This window comes from Podarcis pityusensis (assembly GCF_964106645.2).
Source record: "Podarcis pityusensis genome assembly, chromosome: 14".
In the NCBI taxonomy this organism is placed as follows: domain Eukaryota; kingdom Metazoa; phylum Chordata; class Lepidosauria; order Squamata; family Lacertidae; genus Podarcis; species Podarcis pityusensis.
The window spans coordinates 19,846,571-19,860,462 of NC_138039.1; the positions used below are offsets into that span (position 1 = coordinate 19,846,571).

The following is a 13,892-nucleotide window of genomic DNA, read 5'->3' on the forward strand; positions in this document are numbered from 1 at the left end:
GGGAGAGGTGTTCTGTGCTGCTCAGTTTGTATATGTGCCTGAATAAAACTGTATATGCTAAAGACACCACTGTCTCCGCTGAGCCTCATTCCAAGGGAACCAAACCCTGGGCAAGTGTTGGTATCCAGTGAATACAATTGGCACTGTTGCTTTCAGTCCACAGAAAACACATTCTTGATTATGTCGTTCCCTATCTGCAGTGTGTTTCCTTTGCATGGAAACGAATGGGGTGAAATAACATAACGATGATGCCATTTGTGGAATTATGTAAATTACATTAAGTGTGTGATTTTGCCGCAGTGGACAGTGGGTTTTTTGTTTTTTTGTTTTGGAAGATGATCTGCAGCAAAATGGAAACAGTGCTCACTTTCAAATCCCCACTCAACCATTAAACTCACTGGGTGATATTGGGGTCAATCGCTCGCTCTCAGCCTAACCTACCTCACAGGCTCAGGTAGGTAGCCGTGTTGGTCTGACGCAGTCGAAATAAATAATATTTTTTTTAAATGTCCAGCTTATACCCAGAACAAACTTAGTTAGTCTCTAAGGTGCTACTGGACAATTTTAAAAATTTTTAAAATTTATTTCTACCTCACAGGGTTGATGTTAGGAGAAAATGGGGGGTGGGAGGAGGACTATGTACGCCACCTTGAGCTCCTTGGAGGAAAGGTGGGATATAAATATTATAAATAAATGCATGTGAAATACAGAGTAAAGCGGAAAACAATGGCTTCTCACATCCCTAGTAGCAGCCATTGCTTTAAGAAATACCTTGACTGAAATTTGGATAATGGACAGATGTAAATGTTTCGGCAGTCAGATCCAGCTGCTGGGCCTCTGCCCAGATAATGCACACTAGGAGAACAGCAGGCTCGTAAGAGATGCAAAGGACTTAACTTCTTGCAGTGTTTATTTTTTAACCTGTTCCCAGAGGAACTGTCCCTCAGCTACTGCTATGTAAAGCACGATGTGGGGTATCATTAAAAGTTAGCTGTAGTTTTTTTTCTAGTAAAGGACCTGTTTAACTTTCAGATGTGGTGCCTGGGGCCTTATTATTGTCTCCCAGCTTTCTTTAAAATGCTTCAGGGGGGAATTCCTTATTAAGATACGTTTGAGACTGATTTTCTAGTCTCCGATGCATTCCAAACTCAAAACCATCCCTCTGGCTTTTGGTTAGCTCAAAACCAAAATAACTATATACATGGGAGACTTTGCTTTGTTTTTGTTTTAGTGTCAAGAAAAGCAACATTATGTCTTCTAAACATACATTTTCCTTCTGTGTTCTGAATAGCTGGCGGGGGGGAATCACACATGCACACTTTAGCGGGGCTTGTTTCATATTGTCACAAAGGTTGCACCACCCCTAACATCTACTGAGTGGTAGCAAGATTCCAGGGGGTTCTTCATGCTTCCATTAGGAATCAAAGCACAGCAGAGACTGTCATGTCTTTAAGAAATATGGTTTATTAACACACTTTTACATCTTGAGTGTAGATGCAATGCAGACTTAAACAATGCCTGTTGGGGTCTTGAACCAAAAATCGTAATCAACCATGGCAGAAACCTGAGCATCCAGGTGGAGAGACGACAAGTCAGATCTTAGGGTACTTGAAAATGCAGTTTATTGCAAAAATAGATAGAGTAAGTACATGGGTGGCACATTCAGATGGAAATGGCAATTATTTGGTTAAAACTATAGAGAAGGCAGAAGATATGGAAGACTGGGAGAAGCAGGATAGCACACGGTGCCAAAGGAGGGAACAATGCAAATGGAGCCAGATAGACAAGCGAGGAGCCTAATTAGATTGGATAAAAGAGATTAAAAGGTAAGTGATGCCTAGGCTAGGTGCGGATGAAGCTGTCCGTCTGAGGCCACATCTGCACCAGACATTTAGAACACAAACCTCTGTGCCGAAGCCTCTGACTTTCACGTGGATGGAATGCAGCCTACTGTACAAAAGTTAAGAGTCGCATCTGTTGTGGCACTCACTTTTTGCCTCTGGCCCCACCCACACCATTGGTATGTGGTCCTTGGCTTGAATAAATTTACTTAAGTTGTGTTCCATTGTGCACAACAGAACCTGCACACCACTCATTCCCTTAAAACTGCAGCACCGTGTGTTTTCAGTGTCCCTAAATGCTTAGCTTTGGAGCATGCCATGGCTAAACAGCTCCCCTTTTGTGCTCATTGGGCGACTCTAGGTCAATGGAGACAGAGACCCTGCTGCAGAAATTGTCGTCTTTGGCGATCACTCGCAGCTGAGTAAGATTGTCTTCCAAAAACACGGTTTTAACAATGAGTCTGTAAGTGACTATGGAGGCCAATTCTGGATCCACACATCCTTCCACAGTGGTGACATTGGTTTCCGGGCAGGAGTTGATCACGGTGTGGATTTGCCAAGCATGCCTCCCTCTTAGCACGTTTCTCCCTTGCTTCCTGAGCGTGAGTGTTCTTACAGAAATTTCTTACAGAAATTGCATGAGGTCTTCAATCCCAAAGATCCTGGGCCGGCACATCACTGCCCCTGCCCCATGCTGGAGAGACAGTTCAAGAAGACGGTGAGTCTCCTTCCCGTCCTAATGAGGGAGCAGTACAGCACCCCACAATATGAATATGATTTTTTCCAGTGCCCTGGTTGAGAGCACAGTCATGTTGACTAGCACCCAAAATGTACCTAGAGAGAAGAGCGACAGGTCCTGCATTGCATAATAAAGACAGAAAGTTAAGCTCAGCTGCATAAGAAGAAAGAAGCACGAAAGCATCAGAACCCGTAGTGGAGAAATCCTCCAATCGCTCCTACGGCCACGGCGGTGTTGTGAGATGCGCATTCACCTGCAAGGAAATGAGATTTTTGGTTATCAAAGGGAAGAGACAGTCGTAATTTAAACTGGGGGTGGGGAACTTTTGGCCCTCCTGTTGTTGCTTAACTACAGCTCCCATCAGCACCGGGAAGCATGGCCAAGGCCAAAGGATGCTTGGAGTTCTATTTTAGCAAATTCTGGGAAGGTTCCCACAAACTATATAGTCTCAACAATGGGCTCTGTAATTTATAGGTTTCTTACAAACATGGAACGAGTGTTATGCGGCACTTGTAATGGTGCCAGTTTTGCAGCTCAAAGCCGTTAAGCGGACACATACAGGGTAAGGCAATCTCACAGATAAACTGTTCCCAAGTTGTTATGGTCTTCATATACTAATAGGAACAGCTTGAACTTTGCCTGGTAGCAAATTGGTAGCCAATGCAGGTCTCTGAACAAAGACGTACTTTGTGGCATATCCATTGAAATCAATGGATCCGATGGGTCTACTCTGTGGGTGACTCTGTACATTATTTTTAAAATGTGTGATAGGTTGGGAAACAATTTTTATCTATGCACCCACACCAGTTGCCATTATCTTTACCTTCAAGAATCTTCTCCGTTCTCTTTACTCTTCGTGCTTCCTTATGATGGTCTTCAGAAACTGGGCTGGAGGAGTCTAACAGGGCACCGAGAAAGAAAGAGTCATTTGCTTGAAGGCAGAGGATGTGCTTTAGAATGTGGGTCCTCATTCACTCACAAACTTACAAGGCAAACTGTGCATGTTACTCAGTGGGATTTCCCACTCAGCTTGATGGGACTTACAGAGTAATCATAGACACATCTACTCCGAAGTAAGTCTTGTTATCTTCCATAGGGTTTACTCCAAGGTAAGAGGGTATAGGATCGTAGCCTTATCCTTTACCAACAGTGCAATCCAAACCCAAGATCTGCCAAGATGAGAGTTTGGATCTGGCAGTTCTTGGACTTTCCCGGCTTGGGTACCTTATGCCGGTTGAGCCAGAGATACACCAGGGTAAGTCCCTCAGCCAGTGCGACTTAAACCAGAGTAAGTTAAAAAATGGGAGGTTTTCGGAGGACGTGAACAAAGCTAGACTCGCCCAGTGGCAGAGCTGCATGCTCCGGCACCGGCACCGGGAGCGGAGAGCAGGCGGGGGTGTGGCTCGCCATCCACAGGGGTGTGGTGCCCAGTTCGGTTGGGGGGTGCATGGTGAGCATCTGGGGGAGCGGCCATGATGGTACCCCCTTCCCCGAAATTTGCCTAATCCTATTGGATTTGTAGCAACTCTACTCAAGTTGGAGCATTCATTTTCTCCATAGATTTTTTTAAAAAACACAAATTATGTAATTTGCACTCTAGCACTGGATGAATCAAACAGCAGTGCTCACTCACCGAACATCCAGAAACATCCTCTTTCCCTTTTTTGCCAGTTGAGAATGATGTCCAGCCACCGTGGTTTATAGAAATCAGAGAATCCAGCCAGGCCACAAAACAAAACTGAGAAGCAGAATGCAAACACATTAAATGGCAACTACTGTCTACCATCCATCCTTCCTTCTTTCCATCCATCATGGAACCCAGCAGTCAGTCTCTCACCCAAACACCAAGCAGACTTGGACCAGCTTAACTTCAGCAAAGATGGTAGCCTCACATGTCTTCATGGGGCCCTGCACTTCTTATTGTACATTATGATGCTTTGCGCTCATGGTACTATTTGGATGGCCCAACACAATCCTGCCTCCAACCTTATTCATGCCCACAAAAGTTTTGGGGTGGACATACTGCTTCATTTCCGTTCAGTGCTTATCCTGCGTTGTTGTTGTTGTTGTTGTTGAAATCCTTTAACTTTTTATACCACAAATGTTCTGAGGGTTTTTTGGTCCCATTTTTATGCAGTGATACCTGTTAGGATTGTCCTACTTTTGTGTAGGACCCTGGCAGAGACACATGCCCGAGTGGCATGTCCTCTCCCTCCTGGTCGATCGTTCACGAGCTTCAAAAGCTTTCTTCAGCCTGACCATCACAGCAACTGATGCCAAAAGGCATTAGCACGCTTAGGGATCCTGCAGAGTATTGCAGTTCACGTAACAGAATTCAGTAGCACAGCATTTTGGCTAATCTACTTTATTTACATATAGTATACTCGGAGCATTCTGACTTAGCTCCTTCCTCTTTCCCATCAGACAACAAAGAAAGAAAGAAAGAAAGAAAGAAAGAAAGAAAGAAAGAAAGGACAATAGCCCTACATTCTGGAACACAGTAGCACAAAACATCCTGTCTCCATCACTTCCCACACTGTGGAATGAAAACATATACCGTCATGTGACAGACAACAATCTCATGACTGCAAACATGGAGCAAGCATCCTAACAGTACCTTGGTTCTCAAATGCCTTGGTGCTCAAACAACTTAGAACCTAAACACTGCAAACCTGGAAGTAAGTGTTAGGATTGCGAACTTTTTTCGGAAGCCGAACGTGCTCTGTTTTGAGTGCCATACTTCAGTTTTGAGTGTTACACTGAGGTCAATCTGTTTTTTGCTATTTATTTTGCGTTTTTGTTTTTGAGGCTCTTTTTGTTTTGTTTTTGTGACTGTGTGGAACCCAGTTCAGCTACTGATTGATTGTGTGACTGCAGTACATTGTTTAGTGCTTTCATTTTATGGATCAGTGATCTCGTTAGATAGTAAAATTCATGTTAAGTTGCTTTTTTAGGGGTTGTTTTTAAAAGTCTGGAACGGATTAATCCATTTTGCATTACTTTCTATGGGGAAGCATGCCTTGATTTTGGAACGCTTTGGTTTTGGAACGGACCTCCGGAACAGATTAAGTTTGAGAACCAAGGTACCACTGTAAAGTGGTTCCTTGAGTGAAGAACACTGCCTTGAACAGTGACACTACAACACAGCAGTAAGGCCACTTACTGTTTTCCGTAAAAAGGTCTCCCATGGTCCCTAGGAGTGCTTGCTTTTCAGCTTCGACATTGATTTGCATCATTAAGTGACAGAACACACTCTTGTAATATTGCGCATTGTGGAAGAGGGGATCCGAGCAGCCTTTCTAGATGTGAACAAGAAGCAGGGGAAGAAAGACTGTTTTTCATATACCATCTTGTAGCACAGTTTTGCTTGTCGAGAAAGGGATGGTGAAGAATGGAAGTATTCAGCTAATCAGAGAAACTGTCACTGCTCTTCCTCCCAATATCATCATTAAACTAGGTACATAGAGAGAACCAGTGTAAATATTCACAAATATTCAACACTCTGAAGATTTCCAGTTTCGCCAGGACACATTTGAGTGGGAAAATCTAGAATGAGACTTTTGAACCTTAAAAGTCTCAAAAAGATTTCAACCCGATGGCATTTTGTGATAGTTTTCGTAGGCAAAAGACCCTATTCCCCTCACAGAGGTACAATACCCAGAGTGATTTAACAATCAGTCATTTTCCCTAGCAATTCCCAGGGAATTGTCACTCTGGAATGGGAATGGTGGGATCTCTTAAGAAGTCTCAGGACCTGTAACAAAGTATGGTCCCCAGGATTCCTTGTGGGAAGCCATGACTGTTTAAAGTGGTATAATAGTTCTTTAGATTTTCTATTGATAACTGAAGTACTGGAAGGGCAATTTCCACCAAGATAGTGGCTGCATTGTGGTCCTGCAAGAAACCACCCCCACTCCTAGCAATTATTCTTTAAAAAACAAACAAACCCAAAACCCAATAACCCATAACCCAACTGCAATTTACACAATTATGTAACGTGCAGTTAGCTCTAAATATAAGTGCTTTCCACCTAACAGCTGCTCTCAAGTACTAAATACCATTACATGTCAACCATTAAATACTACCCAGTACTAAACCAATGCATGTCAACTATCAATGCTGTCAAATATTGACACTGAATGTTAAAACCACATCAAATACAGACAGTACAACTTATTCTATGAATATTTGACTAATCTGTTCAAGCACACACATTTATGTACAATGTGCCTTAGAAGTCATTCACAAACATTAACCTGTTTTAACCGTTTTTAATTCTGAATTAAATTGTCACTGGTCCTGGGTCCTGCGAGTGAAAGGTGGGTAATAAATTACTCTACCACCACCACCACCACTAGAGTAGTACTACTCTAGTAGTAGTAGTAGTAGTAGTATTCATGGTACTTTTCGTCCAAGGTTCTTGATTCTGGATGAAAGGTGATATTCTGAACATAATGCTAGGCTCATTCCCATTTCCTACCCCTGCCCGCCCCCCATTAATGTTTCTGCCCTGTTAGCAAAGCACATGGCCAACTCCTTACCATCTCTGCAAACAGGAAGTAGAAAAGCTGATGGGACAGGCCGTATCCCGAGCAGTGTGTTTTTATCATGATGCTTCTGCAGTTATCTGGAACAAGGCAAGGTGTGCCACCAGCCCTTTTGTAGAAAAGCATGGCATTAGGCAATTTCAAGAGCCAGACAGGTGAGAGATTTGTGTAACAGGCAACCCATGCTTCGGGGGTACCTGGACTGCACGAGACACACCAGTATTGTGGTGTTAAACCAAGATACTGTTGCATGCACCCCAATCTCTAGGTGGCGAGAGACTCCTGGGGTTCCAGCCATTACCTAGCATTTGGTTTTCTTAAAATGAAGGTAAACAGACACTATGGCGTCTTTAGGATTTATGGTTTCATTTACATATATAAATCTAGAGCAGGGGTCAGCAACCTGCAGTCCATGAGCCACAAGTGGCCTACGGGGGGTCATTTAAACAGCCCACGGGCCGTCCCTGAACCAAGCCGCCCGCTCAGCAAGTCCCCCCATGCTGCGCTAAACCGGCGCAGCGCGGAGCGGGGACTCACTTCTGCTGCTCCAGAAATCATGTTTGCGCAGGCGCAATCTGGCCCACAGAACGATCTCCGAGGGAGTGAACCGGCCCAGGTGAGGTAAACCTTGCCGACCCCTGATCTAGAGTCACAATGTTAACACTAGGTATCACAGAGAGATAAGCAAAATTCCTACCCTGATCCTAGCAGGATGGATATGCAGGAATCGCTTGTATCCAAGTCCAGACATGAGCCATTGGTTGGGGAGAAAGAAACAGGAGGGTCATTCTGAATCCACTGATGGGGAATCTTCCAAAACCCTGGGCTTAAAGCTTGATGAAATGCTGCAAAGGGGGAGGGGGTGGCAAGGGGAAGAGATAATAGTTTGCTATTATTTTGCAATGACTTAGTTTGTAGGCAATAATACTGAGCTAGAGAGACCATTGTTATGACTTGGAATAGGGGAGCTTCCTATGTCCCAATAGGAGAGGGGTAGGAATGGATGACAACAGTGAATCTGTGAACCCTTACATGGCTAAGCGGAAGGTACATCCTGCCTGAGGGCCTCATTGCCCTGACTACATTCAAACTTATTTCATACACATGTCAATTTTGTGTGGATACCTATTTGAACTTAGGGAGGGCTGGCATGATATGTTTAATTTAAGATTAATATACTGACGATCACCGTAACTGCAATGTAAACTGATGGTAGCCTATTGTTTTATCATATTTTATTTTATTTTCTCTCTTTTTCTTCTTTCTTCTCTTTTCTTCTTATTTAATTTGCAAATAAAAATCAATAATAATGAGACAGGGTGGGGAATCGTTTTCTGCCCAAGGGCCACATTCCCTTCTTGGCAACCTCCTGGGGGCCATATGCCAGCAGTGGGTGGGGCCAGAAGCAAAAGTGGGTGGGGCAATACATGCAAATTTTACCATTGTTCAGTAGGCTAATTTCTGCACACACTTGCGCACCCCTTTCTGTCTTCCACAGGGGCGGCCCATCCCGTTTTGCTGCCTGAGGTCTACCTCACGGACAGGCTGGCCCTGATACTCCAACCAGTCCAACGTGAGGGATGGTCAGAGTTCAGGGACACATTCCAGCCAGGCAGAAACATTTCTGGGTGCAGCAGGGCCACTGAGGGTTGCGGCCTGGGGAGAGTTCCAGAGGCCAGAAAGAGAGGCCTGGAGGGTGACATTTCCCTCCTGGGGTTGAGCCTTGCCACCCCTGTGATAAGTCACCTTGAAACATGGGGATAGCAGATATTTGGGGAACGTCTTTGCCCTAAAGACAGATTCCTGCCTGCCTGCCTACTAGCTGCAGCCCATCCCTACCCCCATTCCACTATGGTGAGGTTTGATGCTACCTCTGTAAGAATCCGGCTCGTTCTTCTCTAGAGCACGCTTTGCTTTTTCGATCAAAGCTGACACCTTCGCATCCAAGCGTCGCACTCGCACTTGCTCCGACTCTAATCCAGACACCGAGGCCCATTTCTGCAATGTTCCATTCAGATACGCTGGATATTTAGAGAAGGGAAAGAATATTTTTGAATCCTGCCTCTAAAGGATGGAGAGTTGGGGTGGGTCAATTCCCCCCCCCCCCGTTATATCCAGCTAAGTTCTATTCAGCGTAGACCTATTGACATTGGTGAACCTAAGTGAGTCATGCCTGTTAACTTCAATGGGTCTACTCTGGGTAGGACTAGCATTGGACACAGCCCACAGTTCAGTTCTTCACATTTCTGCACTAGTGTTCTCTCTCTCTCCCTCCCCACCACCCTAAATAAATTTACACTTATTTCTTTACTTTCTGGCCCCTCCGTTCAGTGTTAGAACAAAGACAAATTTGCCTTTGTCTAGAAGAACCTGAAGGAAAAGCTGCTTGGTTTTTAATGCTCAGTGGGATGGGAAGGACTCCTGACCCAAGAAAGACGTTTGGAAAACGACTGTACGAAATAAAGCCACACCCAGACTTGACGAGTGAAGCTGGCAATTTTTAAGGTGAGAGAAAAGAAAGGAAGGAAGGAAGGAAGGTGGTGTAACAGGAAGAATTAGTCTAAAACACACTTAGCTAGGGAGGGAGCCCCATTGAACATAATGGGACTTAGGGCTCAGCCACACTTGCCTTTTGCCTTACTCTTCGCAGACAAAGGCCCACATTTTGTAGGCCCTGAGCTTTCCCTACAAAAACCTGCTCAGTCAGAGCAAATGTCATTTTAGGTTTTCTAGGGATTGCTTCAGTTCAGCTTCAAAGAGAGAGTTTTCATGGGGAAAGCTCCGGAGCTAAAAAACCAAAAGCACACGGACCATGCCTCGAAAGAGGGGAGGAAAGGTGAGTGTGGATAAGCCATTATTCCTGAGTAAACATGCCTAAGGGTTGTGCTATATGTCTCCAAAGTAGCTGGAACTGTACCTTGCAACAGACGATATCCAAACACTCCATCTATGTTGAGTTCATTATATTGCTTTTCCAGGAACAAAGTTGCTTTCTCCAGTGCGGAGATGATCGAATTCCTCTTATCCTCACATCTGGATAAATTCAGGTTAAGGAGGAAAATCAACAGCTGGAAACGGAGGAACAGCATGCTTTGCTAGAAGGCTCTGCCACTGAGGAGTGCCAGTTGCTTCTGAGCGGTGCCTGAGAAGTGTCCTGCTCCACTCTTCCAAAGCAAAATATTATCTGTGCAAATACTTGTCAAAGGGAGGGACAAAGCACCACACTATGACTCCGTGGACACCTTCGGGAAACATTTGCATGGTATGTGAATGCCCAGGTGGTGTTCTTCTGATGAATCATTTGCACACATCCTTTCTATGATGCTATGAATTTCATCTTCCTCTTGATCCTTTAGTCAATCCATGTATTCTGGTTCTTCTCAGTGGCTGTTTCTTCTAGAATTTCAGCATGAGAGATACCTGAATCCAATCCTCTTCAGGGGACCAATCAAATCTACTCCAGTCCCCCTGAGTTAACCATTCTGAGCTTTCAGCTTGAACAACTTCAGTTGACAAGTTTACCTCCTCTTCTTTAAGAATTTCTCTTTTTAAATTAGTGTTTCAGGCTTCTTCCATAAATGTTCCACAGTTCAGTATAAGGTGTTTGTGTACAGAGTGGATGTTTTTATTGTTCTCCTTTTCTTTTCTTTTTTAAATTATATTTTTATTAAAGTTTTCTTGGTTTACAAAGGTATAAGCAATGTCTCTTTTTTCAAGTTACATTTTCCATAGGTCAGTTTCATTTGTTGAGACATTAGGGTTACATTAGGAAGAAAAGAGGGGAAGAGGTGGAGGGGGGAAAGGCGAGTGGGGGTGAGGTCAGGAGGCGATGTTTCTATTTTGCTTAATGTATGTGTGGGGTTTTGTGTCAGCATCGTTTGTGCAGATTCTCTGCTATTCGCTTGTGTTCCTTTGGTGGTGAGAGAAATTGGGGTTGGTCTAGGGTGCGGTCACCGGTTGCTTGTTTGTGATTGGCTGTGGTGAACTTTGTTTACGTGCGTGAGTGGGGTGGGTGGGTGTTTTTGAATCAGGTTAGCCATGTTGATTTGTATGCTGTCTTGTTGGGCTGTGTATGTGATAAAGCGGAGCCTTTTCTAACAGATAAATGGGTGAACGTCTTGTCTGCCTATTCCTTTGTGGTGATTCGTGCTCTGTGAGATGGGAGATCCCCATGGACTTAAAGCTCCAGGTCCCAGTTTTACAATTTAATGAGCAGAGTTGAATCTCCTTTGGTTGTTTTCTCTCAGTCTAGTTTTCCTGCAGAGTTTAAAGGCTTATCCACATTAACTTTTCCCCTGCTCTTTCCAGGCACAGTGCATACGTTAAACCTCTGTGTCTGAGTGTCCTTTTTTCTTCTTTTGCCCTGGATCTTTCCCCACAAAAACTCACTCTTTAAAGCTGATTTGGAGGAAATGGCAATCTGCAGATAACCCGAATCAATGTTTGCTCTGATTGAGTGTTAAAAGAGCAGCTTTTCATGGGGAAAGATCTGGGGGGGGGAAAGGAAAAGAAAAGGAAGAAAGAAAAACACTTGGACATGGAGCTTTAAAGTGTGGAGATGTGCCTGGAAAGAGTGGATCAAAAGATAAGTGTGGATAAGCCCTAACTGGAAACACAGGCTGCAAACCAGAAATTTGTATACGATCTTGGATACCTGTAAATCTCAGGGCAGTTCACAACATAAAATCACAATGTAAAAAACACAAAACACGTAATAAAAATATGAACAAAAACAAACACACATTTAAAAGGGCATTGGATATCAATCAGCCAAAGACCAAGGGAAGGTGTTCTAAAAACACTTTATGGCATGGTTGTAAACTTTTACAAAGTTGTAAGTCTTATCCTGTTGCCTTGTAGAAGTCATGCCAAAAAAAAAGCCCTCTCCCCTATGCCAACTTCCTCCCTAAAGAATCAAGCAATTCTTTAAAAAGATTTTCTGTAAGTACAATGAAGAGCTTGTCTCCCAACTATCTCTGTTGCCATCTCTATCATTGGCAATTTGAGTGTTTTCAGCAGGTGTGATTTCCCCTGCCATCACCATGCTCTGCTAGTTCTTGGCATAAAATTAAAGGGGATATGCCCTTTAAATGTTGTATTAACATTTCGAGGTTAAATTGGTGCATTGTTGTCGTCCCCTCCTTATTCATGCCTTGACAAAACACCCTTTTGCAAGCAATTGTGACTGTGCAAGCATTTATCCAGCTGAGCTGGGAATAGAACCATCAGGTGTCATACCCCTGGATGAGTCTAGCTGGTGACCCCTGATTCCAATTCCAATTTTGGCGGGGTGATTGTTTCTATTTTTACTTTATAATACACAAAAAGCAATAGACAAAGCAAGTGAGTTAAAGAAAAGAAAGCAAGGCAGTGAGAAGAGAGGAGAGAGTGCTAGTATTCAAAAAACAGCATTATAATTCCTAACAATTGTCCTTCACAAATACATTACTATTCAAGAATGTTTCTGCATAGCAGTCCATGAGAGGTGGGTGGTTGCGAATCATGGTCCTTTTACCTTAATGTATTCAGTAAATGGATGCAAAACATTTGAAAAGTTGTTGTTCCTTGTTGGATAGTGTAGGATTTGGGCATCTTTTGTTAACTTCTCCATTAGAGCAATGGTCCACCAGCTCTGGAAGTAAAATCAGCATCCTTGTGTGCAGCTTGTAGGGCTTGGGGGGTATTATCTGCAGCATCCTTGGAGTAGGCCAGCTTCTAGACCATCCACCGGTCACCAGCCTTCTCTCCTGTGCCCTCTAGGAAGAAGGGGAGATCATTGTGGAGAGCTTGCTGAACATCTCCTGGGGGCTGCTCAGGTCCATCTGCTTGCAGATGCAGGATGACAGCTAGTGCATCTGCCCATTGCCTTCCTCCTCCTTCTTCTCCTGGCATTCATTCCAGCTGCAACCTGGGAACACACTCAGAGTATAACCTACCACGCAAGGTTGTTGTGAGCAGTGCTTTTTTCTGGGGGGGGGGGGAAGACAGGACGCAGGGGTACGCATACCCCTAAACATTATGTTAATCTAAGTTTGGCCTCATTGAGGGACAGTATTTCATATGGGTAGGAAAATGAGAGTAAAAATGTAAAGGACCCCTGACAGTTAAGTCCAGTCGCGAACGACTCTGGGGTTGCGGCACTCACCTCGCTTTACTGGCTGAGGGAGCCGGCGTTTGTCCGCAGAGTTTTTCCGGGTCATGTGGCCTGCATGACTAAGCCGCTTCTGGCAAACCAGAGCAGTGCACGGAAACACCGTTTACCTTCCCGCCAGAGCAGTACCTATTTATCTACTTGCACTTGATGTGCTTTCCAACTGCTAGGTTGGCAGGAGCAGGGACCGAGCAACGGGAGCTCACCCCGTCGCGGGGATTCGAACCGCTGACCTTCCGATTGGCAAGCCCAAGATGCTCAGTGGTTTAGACCACAGCGCCACCCGTGTCCCTAAACATGAGAGTACGTACCCCTGAACATTTTTTAAAAGAAAAAAAGCACTGGTTGTGAACGATATAAGCTACCTTGAGCTCCTTGTAGGAAAGGTTAGAAGTCTAATAAGTTCGTAAGCAATTATTGGTAGCAGTGGGCTTCCGTGGTGGTGTGGGGCAAGGACTAGCTCACTGGGCTCCACCACTCGCATCATCCACACTTTCCGTGAGAGAGGGTCAACCGAGTCACGAGTTGCAAATAGACAACTTCAAGAGCTGGAACTGAACTTTGTGCTTCCCTTGTCACAACCTGCATGCATTGCAGATTAGTTCTCTTGGCAT

The 13,892-nt window shown here is 44.3% G+C and overlaps 1 protein-coding gene across 4 annotated transcripts; it reads right to left on the reverse strand.

Annotated features, from left to right (window-relative positions):
* Positions 1-1,444: 1,444 nt before the first annotated feature.
* Positions 1,445-13,768, reverse strand: LOC308463490 (UPF0764 protein C16orf89 homolog). Of its 4 annotated transcripts, none has more exons than XM_080981900.1 (9): positions 13,644-13,768; positions 10,045-13,035; positions 8,999-9,148; positions 7,825-7,972; positions 7,122-7,236; positions 5,744-5,879; positions 4,214-4,318; positions 3,404-3,478; positions 1,445-2,833 (listed from the first exon to the last, which is right to left on the reverse strand). In XM_080981900.1, the coding sequence occupies exons 2-9, from the start codon at positions 10,214-10,216 to the stop codon at positions 2,763-2,765; spliced, it is 972 nt and encodes a 323-aa protein (XP_080838026.1). In that variant the 5' UTR covers positions 10,217-13,035; positions 13,644-13,768; the 3' UTR covers positions 1,445-2,762. The 4 variants fall into 4 exon arrangements, with proteins under 4 accessions (XP_080838026.1, XP_080838027.1, XP_080838029.1 ...); XM_080981901.1 differs by lacking the exon at positions 13,644-13,768 and adding an exon at positions 13,273-13,381; XM_080981903.1 differs by lacking the exons at positions 10,045-13,035; positions 13,644-13,768 and adding an exon at positions 13,273-13,342.
* Positions 13,769-13,892: the final 124 nt, after the last annotated feature.